This window comes from Pituophis catenifer, unplaced genomic scaffold, assembly GCF_029215685.1.
Source record: "Pituophis catenifer annectens isolate HBS135680 unplaced genomic scaffold, rPitCat1.0.hap2 SCAF_1, whole genome shotgun sequence".
NCBI lineage: Eukaryota > Metazoa > Chordata > Lepidosauria > Squamata > Colubridae > Pituophis > Pituophis catenifer.
Window position 1 is genome coordinate 332,628,189 of NW_027256881.1, and position 14,346 is coordinate 332,642,534.

At 44.7% G+C, this 14,346-nt stretch overlaps 1 protein-coding gene across 1 annotated transcript in view; it reads right to left on the reverse strand.

Annotated features, from left to right (window-relative positions):
• The window catches only part of ANO8 (anoctamin 8), a 75,435-nt gene that overhangs the window by 5,229 nt on the left and 55,860 nt on the right, over nucleotides 1–14,346 (reverse strand). The window contains exons 12-16 of the mRNA XM_070931764.1: nucleotides 12,673–12,747; nucleotides 12,206–12,349; nucleotides 7,534–8,295; nucleotides 6,306–6,497; nucleotides 4,533–4,664 (exon numbers count right to left, since the gene is read on the reverse strand). Coding sequence (XP_070787865.1) covers nucleotides 4,533–4,664; nucleotides 6,306–6,497; nucleotides 7,534–8,295; nucleotides 12,206–12,349; nucleotides 12,673–12,747 — 1,305 coding nt within the window. The remainder of the gene's footprint in view (nucleotides 1–4,532; nucleotides 4,665–6,305; nucleotides 6,498–7,533; nucleotides 8,296–12,205; nucleotides 12,350–12,672; nucleotides 12,748–14,346) is intronic.

The following is a 14,346-nucleotide window of genomic DNA, read 5'->3' on the forward strand; positions in this document are numbered from 1 at the left end:
CATTACGCAGCACTAGGGATTTGGACCGTTGAACTGCAAATCTTTCAATCGACAAGCTCAGCATTTTAGCCACTGAGCCACCATGTCCTTTCTATGCATATACAAATATGTATAGAAAGTCCAGCACAAACAGATCATATTTAGAACAGGCTCGGACACTTCCCTAATTCACAGGAATATAAGAAAGGGAGAGAGGTATAGTTACCTATATCAGACTTGCAAAATTCTGCTATTACACTCAATCTCTACAAAGGAGTTTTAGTCTTCCTCTGGAGCAGGGGTCTCCAACCTTCGCAACTTTAAGACTTGTGGACTTCAACTCCCAGAGTTCCTCAGCCAACTTTGAGAGTTGAAGTCCAGAAGTCTTAAAGTTACCAAGGTTGGAAACCCCTGCTCTGGAGCTGATTACCTAGGCTGGGAGTGGACAGAAAGGGGCAGAGAGCAAGTTGTGTTCACACACACAATACAGAACACCAACAAACAGGATCTATCAGAAGTGTTTTTTTAAAGATAGTGTTATCAAACTAGAATCAAGATTTTTGTTCCATCATAAGACAGTTTTTTTTTTTTACTTTTAACCTCATTTGTATATATATGGAAACTTACATAGCAAAATAAGCTACAGGAAATAATAAAAATACATGGGCCCTTATGAGAAAAGGCCATCAGACATTACCTGCAGACACCACGGCCTCTCTTACACCTGTAACCAGATAAGAGTCTACATCCCCCCAAATTGCTTCCATGAAAAATTATGTTTGTAATTTTCAATGGGTTGAAATTTTGCAAATTTTGCAAGGTCTCAGACCTGCAAGGTCTTGGACTCTTTTAATTAATGTCTGGTAGCTTTTCAGTGTTATCACTTGAGATCTTATACTGACTCAAAGTGAGACTGCTAAACTCAGATCTGGGCATAATGTTTAGTTCTGTGACAGGAAACAGATTGTTATTCAATTGCTTCTAAGTCCTCATGATGTAACAGATGTCACTTCACCAGGGCTGTTCAGTAGTCATTAGATTTTGAGGTCTTGTGAGATGAGTCACCAATGATGATATTTAATCTTGTGGTCTTCTCTTGGCTTTTTTCCATTGCCTTCAATGTTTCCAGACAGCAGGATCTTTGCCAATGATCTGTCTTTGTATGATGTGTCCAAAGTATTCCCAAAGATACATTCGGCCCCCACTTTCCAAGTTTTCTCCTAAGGTCTGGCTCAGTTGCCAGGCCTGGGGTCAGGATGTCTCTGGGGCTCTCGCAATGGACGTAGTAAGGAGGTAGATCCCCAGGAGGGAGGAGATACACTCCAGAGGAATAAGAGCAGGGGTGAAATGCTCCTGGTTCGGAACGGATCACCCAATCCGGTAGCGATGGCGGCGGGTGGTTCAGAGAACCGGTAGCAAAAATCCCTGCCCCGCCCCCATGCCCAGCTAAGCCACGCAATCATCAGAGGCTTTTTTTTAATTTTTAAAAGCATTTTTTCTACAATCTCTTCAGCTGAAAAAAATGCTTTTAAAAGAAAAAAAAAGCCTCTGATGATCACGCAGCTCAGCTGGGATCGTCAGAGGCTTTTAAAAGCATTTTTTTTACAACCTCTTCGGCCGAAGAGGTTGTAGAAAAAATGCTTTTAAAAGTAAAAAAAAAAAAGTTGGCCACGCCTACCCAGTCACATTACCCCACCACCACCAAGCCACACCCACAGAACCGGTAGTAACAAATTTTACATTTCACCACTGAGTAAGAGGCAATATTATGTGTGAGAGAAAGAGGATGAAGACAGCCTCTCCCTAATACAGGCAGCCCTCAACTTACAACAGTTCATTTAGCGACCTTTCAAAGTTACAACAGCATTTTTAAAAAGTGAGTTATGACCATTTTTCACGCGGCCATTGTGGCATCCCCATGGTCACATGATCAAAATTCAGACACTTGGCAACTGATTCATATTTATAATTATTGCAATGTTCCAGGGTCATAGGATGGCCTTCTGTCATGCAAAGTCAATGGGGAAGTCGTATTCACTGAACAGACATGTTCGAAACTCTCACAATTGCAGTGGTTCACTTAACAACTGTGGCAAGAAAGGTCGTAAAATGGGGGGCAAAACTCACTTAACAAATGCCTCATTTAGGAACATAAATTTTGGACTCAATTGTGATCGTACGTCGAGGACTACCTGTGGCTCACAGAGTATATTGCAGATGCAATATACGGTGGAGTCCTCAGTCTGGCAAGAATTTTTTTGTCTATAGGTGTGAAACAATAAAGAACTCAGCTTGGTAGAACTGCCTGCCATGTGTCATTCTTGGTTTTAGGCCTGATATCAATCTAGCCATTAAGCAAGTCACCTCTTACTTCTCAAGAATGCACTGTCTCCCTCCTGGGTGTCCTTCTTCCCAATGTTCTGACCTAAGCTTCCTCAGAAGCACGAAGCCGAGTCTTCATCCCGATAAACCCCTTTTATTTAATTTACAGTGAATTCCTCTCCAGCAAAGCTTTTCCTCTCCCACAGTCTTTCAAAATAATTCACAATTACCGACGTTTATCAGGCTTGGAGAGTGGCCAGGCCGATATCTTTCAGACACCCGCAATACTTGGCAAGAATGCAGTAATGAACTAATTGTCTCCTGCAAACTCCACTCCACTTTTGCTCCTCTTTTATTCCCTCTGGGGGTGGTGGGGTGCATTCATCGTCCATCTGTGGCCTTACTCCCAAGTCGACCCTTGTTCTTTAGCTGTTCCCTGTGTCTGGCAACTCTGCACATGCGTATACTGGGAACAGGCTCCAGCTGTTCATCTGCCTCACTGATGTCTGACTCCAAAGGCAGCTGATAACTGGCATATGGCTCTGGCCCCCTCTCTGCCTCTGACGCAGAGCCCTCATCAGAGCCTTCCCCAGACTCCAGGACTGGCCCATGTTCCTCCCCAACCTCCTCACTGTCTGAATCTGCTGCCAGATCCGCTGGCTGCTGGCAGGCCACAACACCCAATTCTGAATCCAGCATTTTCATCTAATAGTTTTTGTTGTATGTATTGTTGAAGTCTGGAGTGTACAATCTTGAGCGTTAAAATGAATGAAATGAGTGCAACTGTTATTCCTGGCTTTAATCCAGCAACGTATTTATTTAAAAGCGTTATACGGCTGCCCATCTTACGCAATTCTGAGTGACTTACCAAAACCATAATAAACTATCAATACATAAAACAATCATTAAAAACAATAAAACAAAAACCTTGCACCATAATCATGATGTAAGTATCAGCACGCCTTCTAATTAACCTCTGTTCTTTCTCAGTAGTTGAATGAATATGAAATACACAGAAGAGAGAGTTTGGCAAGTCCACCAAAGAAATAATACAGGTTGTTCTCGACTTACGATCACAATTGAGCTCAAAATTTCCACTGCTAAGCGAGACAGTTGTTAAGTGAGTTTTGTCTCATTTTATGATCTCTCTTGCCACAATGTGAGTCAATAAGTGAATCACTGCAGTTGTTAATAATAATAATAATAACTTTATTGTCATTGTATGTGTATACTCAATATACCCATACAACGAAATTCACTTAACACCCAAAGACCAGGTCCAACCCACATAATGTTGTGGCCCATCAGCGGCCTGTGCAGCTAGTAGCTGATTCAGACAGCGAGGAGGCTGGTGTGGTGCTGCGCCAGCAGCCTGGGCAACTGGCACTCGAGTCAGACAATGAGGAGGCTGGAGAAGATGTGGTGCCAGAGGCGGGGATTCAGCCAGGGCCTTCAGAACCTCCAGAAGCTCCCTTAAGTGAAGAGGAGGAGCCTCTTCTCGATGCACGGGCACGCAGAGCCCAGGAGTGGTTCCTCAGGAGGAGGTCTCCTCGAGAGTAAGGCTTGGGGCTAATTGGCCACTCCCTTAGCCTATTTAAGGAGGAACGCCGATGGAAGCAATTTGCAGGGAACAACTTCATTCACATACCTTTGTGTCTTTTCTTGCTTATCGTATCAGTTTCCTGCAAATTGCTTCTGGGCATTCTGCCAACCACAGTAAGCTTTCAGTATTATTCTTTGAATTCTTGGCGGCTGTTAATGTAGTTAATTAACAGCCGTTGTTGTAAAAAACTGGTTTATTTAGTAAACTATGGTTTGAATGGACTTTATGTGTGCTGCATTCTTTGGGGTCCGTAGCTGGGGCAGAACACATAACAATCCCCAAACACACCCCCACCCACCACAAATTCCCTGCCCCTAAACCACCCAAACATCCACACAACAGACCAAGTAAGTTAGTCACATGTTTGTTAAGTAAATCTAGCTTCCCAAATGATTTGTCAGAAGGTCGCAAAAGATGATCCCGGGGGACTCTGCAACCATCATAAATATGAGTCAGTTGCCAAGGGGTCTGAATTTTGATTACGTGACCATGGGGATGCTGCGACAGTCGTAAGTGTGAAAAACGGTCATAAGACACTTTTTCCAGTGCTGTTGTAACTTCAAACGGTCACTAAATGAATGGTTGTAATTCAAGGAGGAAAAGAAGAAGACGCCGATCGCACTCTTACCTCTAGCACCACCACAGAGATTATAGCACCTTCAGGACTCAGCCATGGAAAAAGACGCTGCAGCTGCCCACACTGGCCAATCAGGTAACAGTTCACCACAATGGCCAGGACGCCCATGGCCTCCATCACTTTCTGCAGAGATAGGGAAAAAGGCCTTTTATTTAAAAAAATGAAGCTCTTTCAGGGACTGACTTGAGAAGAATCATTCTCTTTTCTAGAAACTTGGAAAGAAAAGCTGTTTTACAGCATAACAAGCATAACAAATAGCATGTTTTACAGCATAACGAAAGCAAACCTGAGGGAACCTACAGAATGACCGGCGAAAGGACATGTCCTTCATACAATATACGTAGATACGGGACTCACTGCCACATGACACGGCAATGGCTACAAGCCAGTGATTTTCGCCAATTTCATCCAATTCCATTTTAAGTTATTTTTTATCAGATTTTAGTAATAATTTGCGTCTGGAACTCTGCTCTTTGATATGGCCCAAGGGCTAATCAATAAAGTAAACTAACCAAAAGGGAGAAAAAAAACCCCATTCATTTGTGGAAGAGGAGCAGTGAGCTGTCAATCAATGGCTTTTAGGTAACTAAACAGAGCTTTCATAATCAGGTGCGATCTACCTCAGAATACAGGTAGACCTCAATTTACACCACAATTCAGACTAGGACTCTTGTTGCTAGGTAATGTCATTAAGTGAGTCATCACGTGATCGCACATGAATGTCATGACTTTTTGGCAGTGTTGTTAAGCAAATTGTGTAACCATTAAGGGAATCCAGATTTCCCCATTGACTTGTTTATTGGAAACCAGTTGGAAAGATTATAGATGGTGATCATCAGACTGATTGCAGCTCCGAATGCCATCAGCCTGCTGGTGCAAAGCTAGTTTGCCCCGTGATGCACCGTGGATAGCATGCATGTATGAACTAATAAGGTTGCCAGAACTACTCTGTGGTAAAAAGCATTGTAGACTTTTCTGGCTATGAATGCCATATGCTTAAAAAAAAACCCTGAAGTTGTCAAAAATACAGGCTGGTTACCAAATGTCCGAATCATGTTACCATGGAGGGGGGGTTTGCAATGGTGCAGTGTGACCACCAGAGGTGCTATTCAGCAGGTTCTGACCAGTTCTGGAGAACCGGTAGCGGAAATTTTGAGTAGTTCAGAGAACCGGTAAATACCACCTCTGACTGGCCCCGCCCCCATCTATTCTCTGCCTCCCCAGTCCCAGCTGATCGGGAGGAAATGGGGATTTTGCAGTAACCTTCCCTTGGAGTGGGAAAGGAAGATTTTTTACAATATCCTTCCCTTGGAGTGGGGTGGGAATGGAGATTTTACAGTATACTTCCCCTGCCACGCCCACCAAGCCATGCCATGCCATGCCATGCCCACCAAGCCACGCCCACAGAACCGGTAGTAAAAAATTTTGAATCCCACCACTGGTGACCACCATTTTAACTTCAAATTGTTGCTAAATGAATCGTCATAAATTGAGGACTCCTTATATCAGTTTGTCCATGGCCAAGAAGGGTGGGGCTGTTGCCTTCATGAAAGTCAGAACAGAGCAGAATGGAACAATAGAATTAGAAGGGACCTTGGAAGTCTTCTAGTCCAACCCACTACTGAAGCAGGAAACTTTATACCATTCCAGACGAAGGACTGTACAATTTCTTCCAAAAAAGCCTCCAGTGATGGAGCCTACACAACCTCCAAAGACAAGCCCTACCACTGGTTAATGGCAGCCAGATGAAAACGTGAGGCTTACCTGCCACTCTCCAATGCTTTCCACCCGCTGCCCGAAGGGCCGCTGGAGCCCCGTACACAACTTGAAGGCATCGCTCCGGATTTCAATGATGTTGTTGATGAGGGCACACATTGCAGCCAAGGGGAAAGCCGATGAGAAAAGGACCACGTAGCCAAACTGGATGAACATCTCCTGGTAATCTTGAAAAGTGTCCTGGGTTGGGACAGGATCAAAATGTTGGGATGCCTCGTGTGTGCACGTGCGAGAAAGAACTACAAAGCTCATGCAGCACTTCATTCATTTGTTCTTTTCTAAACTTCCTTTATTCCGAAGTTTAGCACTAGGTGTCTGAAGCCGCATTGTTTCCTTTTGCAGGAAGGAGCTCCAAAGATAGAACACACGAGTAATTTTCAGAACTCACTGTCTTTTGCGGGGGATAGGTTTTTTTAAAGAAAGGTCCAAATACCAATTAATTAAATAGACTTAATTAATCAATAACCACACACAATAAACACACCGTCTTTTCGCAAAAATAAGGCCTATCCTGAAAATAAGCCCTAACTTAATTTTTACACGTGTGCCTTACCTCAAAAATAAGCCCTAGTTAAGACCCCGACGGGGTGGGATGAGGCACATGGGTAAAAATTAAGCTAGGGTGGGGGTGGGGATGGGGATGGGGGGGTGGAGCTGCCCTACTCCTTACCTTTGGACAGTCAGGCCTCGCACACCTCAATACCTGCCTTGCCTTGCCAACCCACTTCTTCTGCGGCTGCTTGCCACTGCCTGGACACATCACCCCCGCCTTCTTTTCGTGGTCAAAGGCTTTCTGGAAAGGCCTCTGTAGCCGAGAAATGAGGTCCGGATTGACGTCCCAGGCCCCTCCCTGCATTTTCTTGTCAGAGGTTCTTCAGGAAAGGCCTCTGCAGCTGAGAAAGAAGGTCCGGATTGATCCAGAGCTCTGTTATCGGCTGCACAGGCCTTTCCTGAAGGCCTCTGATGGTGAAATGGAGACTGGGGGCGACACGCACGAGTGGTGACAAGCAGCTGCAGAAGAAGTGGGCCTGCAGCAAGTTCCTGCTTGGTGGGTGGGTGCGGGCTGTCGCCACGAGGTGAAACAGTGGAAAACATCCCCTGAAAATAAGACCTGGTGCTTTTTTCGGTGGCAAAAAAATATAAGACCGGGTCATATTTTCAGAGAAACATGGTAATAGCCTGCTTGCCTAGTCAGAGGAGCACATCTGGATCTTACCTCATATTTTTTCATGCAGCTCTCTACTTCGGCTTGGGCAAGCTGCGTGGTGTAGTTCTCCTCTGGTGGATCGATCCACGAAGACCTGGCATGTCTTCGATTCTCATACCCATCTTCCTCTTCTTCTTCCTCGCCTTCTGGGAGGTTCTTGCCTACCCGTGGCCTCCGAGGCCGCATGGTAACAGCTGGCTCCTTAACTTCCGGTAGGGCCTTAAATGGACTCTCTGAGGCTTCATCGCTCTCATCATCATCCTCGCACAGCTCAAAGACAGAGGAGGGGTCCATCCCTTTCTCCACCATGGTGGGACTACCTTCTTCCAAGAAACTCATATCCTCTAAACTGGGATCCCCCGTCTTGCGGTCAGTTTTTTCAATAAAGCTTACTTTTTTCAGCTTCAGCCCACAGTCAATGATGCTCTCATCTTCTGAATCTGATTCCTTCTTCTCCTCGTCCTCTTCTTCAGGCACTCCGCACCCTCCATTGAGGCATTTCTTCTCCCCCTTGACGGCCCCCTCTGGGGCTTCATGGACCTCTGGCCTGTGGCCCACTGGCGAGTCATTGTGCCTGGGATGCCGAGAGTTGGTGCCGCATGAAGTGGTGAATGTGTACTTCTGGGTCAGCAGGCGGAAGAAGGTGTGGGTCACCTCCCGAAGGTTTTGCATACTGAAGTCACCACGCTTGAACTTGCTGTATAAGTGGGGCTGAGAGACTTCCTTAATATTCTGCAAGAACTGGCGGGTTATGAGGAGTGTAGCCAGCATCTGAAAGAGGCAGGAAGGAAGAGTAAAATATCCTGGTATTAGCCCTTCAGCACAGATAAGACTAGGAAGCAAAAGTCATGCAAGTCAATGCTACTTTTATCATGAGGTTATGGTAACAGAGTCTTACAAATCTGAATGCACTTGGCACCTCCTTCCTTCCCTCCCTTTATCTTACAGAATACAGAATGACAAGAGTTGGAAAGGACCTTGGAGGACTTTTAGTCCAACCCCCTGCTCAGGTAGGAAACCCTGTACTAGTGATGGCTAATCTTTTTGCCATCACGTGCCAGAAGGAAGGGGGCGGGGGGGTCACACACATGCATGCCCACACCCATAATTCTATATGCCAGTGGGACCGGAAGTTGGCAAACGGGCTGTTTTCGGCCCCTGGAGGGCCTCCGTGGGGAAGGGGGGAAGGCCGTTTTAGCCCTCCCCAGACTCCTAGAGAGGCTCTGGAGGTTGGGGACAGCAAAAAATAGGCCTTCCCCCTGCCCTGAGGCCCTCCTGAGGCAGGAAATAGCCTGTTTCCCTACTTTTGGTGGACCCAGAAGGCCCAAAAATCAGCTGTCTGGCGCGCGCATGCACACCGGAGCTGAGCTCACATGCCCACTGATATGGCTACGTGTGCCACCTGTGGCACACATGCCATAGGTTCGCCATCACGACCCTATACCATTTCAGACAAACGGTTGTCCAAACACTTCTTATAAACTTCCAGTATTTGGAGCATTCACAAATTCTGGAGGCAATTCATGCCACTGATTACTTGTTCTGTCAGGAAATTTCTCCTTAGTTCTAGGTGGTTCTCTGATTAGTTTCCATCCACTGCTTCTTGTTCTGCCTTCAGGTGCTTTGGAGAATAGGTTGACCCCCTCTTCTTTGGGGCACCCTCTTAGATATTGGAAGATTGCTATCATGTCACACCCCCCCCAGTCCCTCTTTTCATTAAACTAGACATACCCAATTTCTGCAACTGTTTATATGTTTTAACCTCCAGTCCCCTAATCCTCTTTGTTGCTCTTCTCTGCACTCCTTCTAAAATCTCAACATCTTTTTTACATCATGGCGATCAAAGCTGGATGCAGTATTCCATGTGTGATCTTACCAAGGTATTATAACATGGTATTAACACTTCATCTTTATGAGAACTAGGGAGGGTCTTGTCTGAGATGATTTTTCAGATTACAGTTTTACCCTGGACTCAGCTTTCTTTTATCTGACTGTTATCTTAGTAGCTGCTCTTCCTTTTGTTCACAATATTATTCCCTCTGTCCCTCATACCTGGGGAGAGTTGTGAGATGATCAATCCACCAGACACACTGAAGCATCTATTTTAGCCAATGAAGTGGAGAAAAAGTGCTCCCTGCCTGTCATTCTTAGCCAATTGTTCCTTAATAGAATCAGCTACTCATTTCATTTTCATTTTATTAGATTTCTATACCGCCCTACTCCCGAAGGACTCACCTCTGGAGTTAAACAGCAAGCCATCCTATACATACTATTTTAAGGGGAACTTCAATCCTTGGCTACATTGCAAATTGACCAAGAGTGTCATGTAGAGAGCAAGAGCCTTCAAAACATTTTGTTATAGAGGACATATTTCAAATTTTGAGAGGATGTTGTGGATAGACTCACAAAATGGTTGTTGTGATGGCCATGATGAATCATAAAGTATCAGAAGACAAAAACACTGAGGTTGCCCTCTATTCTTTACATAAGTTTACTACCTTAGCTTATCTTTCGCTTTCTCTTTTGCCTGATTAAATGAGCTCACACCCAACAAAGCTGTGACAACTCACCAATTTTTAAGAATTGCTTTGGAGAACATGTGGATTCCAGGAACGTGGATGGGAATTTCTCCCTTCTTGTCACCCTTATCAGTTGTATGAAAGTTTTCTTTGTAACTGGGGTCTCTATAGATACATTTTACAGGTAATCCTTGACTTATGAGCAGTCACTTAGCGACCGTTTGAATTTACAACGGACCCCCAAAAAGTACTTACAACCTGGTTCCTAAGTTTTCATGGCCAGGCTCCTTCCACAGTTCAAATGACTGTATTTCGGACACTTGGCCAACAGCCCACATTTATGGCTATTTGCAATGTTCTGCAGCCATGTGACCAAAGTTGACAACATTTTTGCTGAAAACTGAAGTTTACTTCCAGTTTTCAGCAAAAATGCCCCACAGCAAACAATGAGTTCGCGTAACACCATGGATTCACTTAACAATTGCCACAAAAAAGGTCATACAATTGGGTGGACATTGGCAAGTTTTTCCTAATGGTAAAAAGTTTTTCCTAATGGTAAAAACTGGTCAACAATGGAACAAAGAAGGATGGATGGCCTTGGGGTTGATGAAATGATTGGACGAGATTGGACGAGTTGCTAAGAATCTTAGCAACTTGTTAGCTGAGTGATTCTGGGAATTGAAGTCTACACATCTTAAAGTTGTCAAGACCGAGAAACTTTGGAATAAATGATCTTAAGACCCCTCCAGTTCTTCCATTCTATAATCTAAGCTTCAAAACAAAAAAAAAAGTAAAAATAATCCATTTGTGAGAAATAGGCAAACTTATAAATTATTTAGAAACTAATTTCATTTGCCTCTTAAAAAGTAACCATTTAGAAAGATTAACATCACATGCTGATGTTATTTCTCTAGTTTCCTTTCATCTAAGTTTCTAGCTGAGATTATTTGCTGATATAAATCTATCATCACCATCACCATCATCATTGGACATCATTTGGAGAAAAAAATTAAGTCATAAAGTTTACCATTAAGAAAGAAGTCTAAGCAATTTTATGAGAAAGGTACAATGGTCTGAGGCTAAGTCTGCACTATCTGGATACAATAAAAAATAAAGGAAGAACTTAAATAACAGGAACTAGATGGAAGTCGTAGAATAAAAATGTAGTTGAAACTAACTTGTCCCTAGAAAGTCAAAATTAATCCAATATTAAGCATGCAGTTGTGTGCAAATTTAGTTCTTGCCAAACTGTATTACTATACCCTGCAATCTTGATCTTAATTCCGATTGTTTGGAAATAAACTAAGATTCTGCTATCAGAAAATGGTCATAAGATTGTAGCTTGCTATATATGATTTCACTTCTAAGGCTGTTTAAGTCTTAGGATGAAGCAGCACTTTGGATTGAAGGCAAAAAGCTACTCTAGAGGTGCAACCAAGAGTGAAATGCTCTGAAGTCTGCTACTGGTTCACTTCGCTACCAGTTCGCTTTGTGCGCGCATGCGCAGTGCGTGCCGAACGAGCACTTTGCGGGCATGCACAGCACACAGGTGCTACCGTGCAGCACTGAAAAAGGAGGATTTCGAAGCCTTTTCTGAGTCTGCAGTGGTAGAACAGCGAAGGGGGGCAACAGCTGTGTCACGTGATTTAGATTCGGTAGAAAGCAAGATTTCCTGCTTTCTAGCAAATATAAATCGCATGGCACAGCTGATTGTTGAAAATACCGATTTGCCAGAACCGGTTTGGGTGAACCGGTCTGAACCGGTAGCATTTCACCCCTGGGTGCAACTCTTTGAACCAAATCCATTTTTTCCCAGTATCCTATTTCTCTGCAAAGAACAACCATGCCATCCTGCCCAAAATCAGAGTTGCTTGAAGAAACTGAAGGCAAGTGTCTTGTGAGCATCCAATTCCTTTCAAAACTTCTTTTGGCTTTCTATTCTGAAAGCCTTTTCAGCCCCCATGCCAGTTTCATCATTTTTGACCAATCCTAAGTAAATCTTGGTCAGAGCTGAAAGAGCAAACTTCTTTTTTGGTCATGGGAAAGCAAGTCTTCTTACAATGCATCGGACCAAATAAATGGGATTAAAGCTGAGGTTCTGCAGCCTGCTTATTCCTTCTCACCCCCACCCTTCCATATGCCCTCCATCATCAGGATCCTACTTTGGAGATGCCCAGATGCCAGGAAAAACTCAGCAAACCCTTAAAGGAGATGAGATAGAGGTGAAGTTGGAGAGTGATGGAGGGAAGGACCGCGTCTTTAAGCTGACGCACAAGGCTTTGGAAGAGAGAAAAGATGACCAGGAGCTGTGGAGGGCAATACAGACAAGACAGAGCGAGACAAAGAGAGAGAAAGAAAAAACCATGAAAAATTAAAAGAACCCATAAAAGAAAGGAACAAAGAAAGAAAACCATGTTAGGAATAGATTCAAAGTGGCTGATAGTCCTTGGCTTTCTGGGGTGCAACTTTTTTCAATACCCCAGGGACATTTTTGGACCTAAACATATCCTGATAAAAATGGCACGTTTACCTGGACCAACACTGTTTCTGGTTGTAATGAAGCCCAGTGCAATTTACCCCTTTCCCATTTTCCCTTGGCTGTCGCCTCCCATATTCACGAATGCCATACCTCCTTGAGGCGGTCCATGTCTTTGAGGTAGAATCCAATGTAGAAAAGACTTAGGTATGAATTTACAAATTGAAACTGTTTGGAGAAGAGAGAAACAGAAGCCGTAAGAAAGAGTTGATGTAACAAGATTAAAACTAAATGTCTATGGAGATTCTCAGTCATCCAGGTAACAGTTGTCCCAAAGGTACTTTTTCAAGAGGCAAGTGGACTTTCCGGTTTTTCTTTTCTTTGAAGACGTTTCACTTCTCATCCAAGAAGCTTCTTCAGCTCTGACTGGATGGTGGGGAATGGAAGGATTTATACTCCTTGCAGAAAGCTGGTCAAAAAAGAATGCAAACGACCAGCTGTATGCAAGGAGTATAAATTTATTTTATTTATTTATTTATTTTATATCAAATTTATATACCGCCCTTCTCCCTGAAGACTCAGGGCAGTGTACAGCCAAATAAAAACATAGACTACAAACATTAAAATATTATTAAAAAGATATATATAAATTTGGCCCCGTAATTAAAAAACAATGATAAACCAATTAAAAACATGTAAAAGTGTTAAGCCAGCCTGGTTTGCTGAAAAAAGAAAGTTTTGAGGGCACGGCGGAAGGCACCGAGGTCTTGGATTCTCCTTATCTCTGGAGGCAGTTGGTTCCAGAGGGTAGGTAGCCCCACAGAGAAGGCCCTCCCCCTGGGGGTCACCAGCCTACATTGTTTGGCTGATGGCACCCTGAGAAGGCCCTCTCTGTGGGAGCGCACAGGTCGATGGGAGGCTGTCGGTAGCAGCAGGTGGTCTCGAAGATATCTAGGTCCTATGCCATGGAGCGCTTTAAAGGTGATAACCAATACCTTGAAGCGCACCTGGAAGACCACTGGGAGCCAGTGCAGCTCACGCAGGAGAGGTGTTGTATGGGAGCGCCATGCAGCTCCCGTAACTACCCGCACGGCCGCATTCTGGACCAGTTGGAGCCTCCAGGTGCCCCTCAAGGGGAGCCCCATGTAGAGAGTGTTGCAGTAGTCCAGGCGAGAGGTGACGAGGACATGAGTGACTGTGCGCAGGGAATCCCGATCAAGAAAGGGACGCAACTGGCGTATCAGGCGAACCTGACAAAAAGTCCCCCTAGCCACAGCTGTCAGATGTTCCTCCAAGGACAGCTGCGTATCCAGAAGGACTCCCAGATTGCGAGCCCTCTCCGAGGGGGCCAAAGACTCGCCCCCAATAGTCAGTGATGGAGTCAACTGACTATATCGGGATGCCGGGAACCACAGCCACTCAGTCTTGGAAGAGTTGAGTTTGAGCCGGTTTCTCCCCATCCAGATCCGCACAGCCTCCAGGCACCCGGGACATTACTTCAAGGGCATCGTTGGGGTAGCCAGGGGTGGAGATGTACAGCTGGGTGTCATCAGCGTACTGGTAGTACTTCACCCCAAAGCCACGGATGAACTCGCCCAGCGGCTTCACATAAATGTTGAACAGAAGGGGCGAGAGAACCGACCCCTGAGGCACTCCACATATGAGAGGCCTCGAGGTCGACCTCTGCCCCCCTGCCAACACAAACTACAACCAGTCTGAGAGATAGGAGGAGAACCACCGTAGCACGGTGCCCCCCATTCCCAACTCTTCCCACCGGTGCAGCATGATACCATGGTCGATGGTATCAAAAGCCGCTGAGAGGTCTAA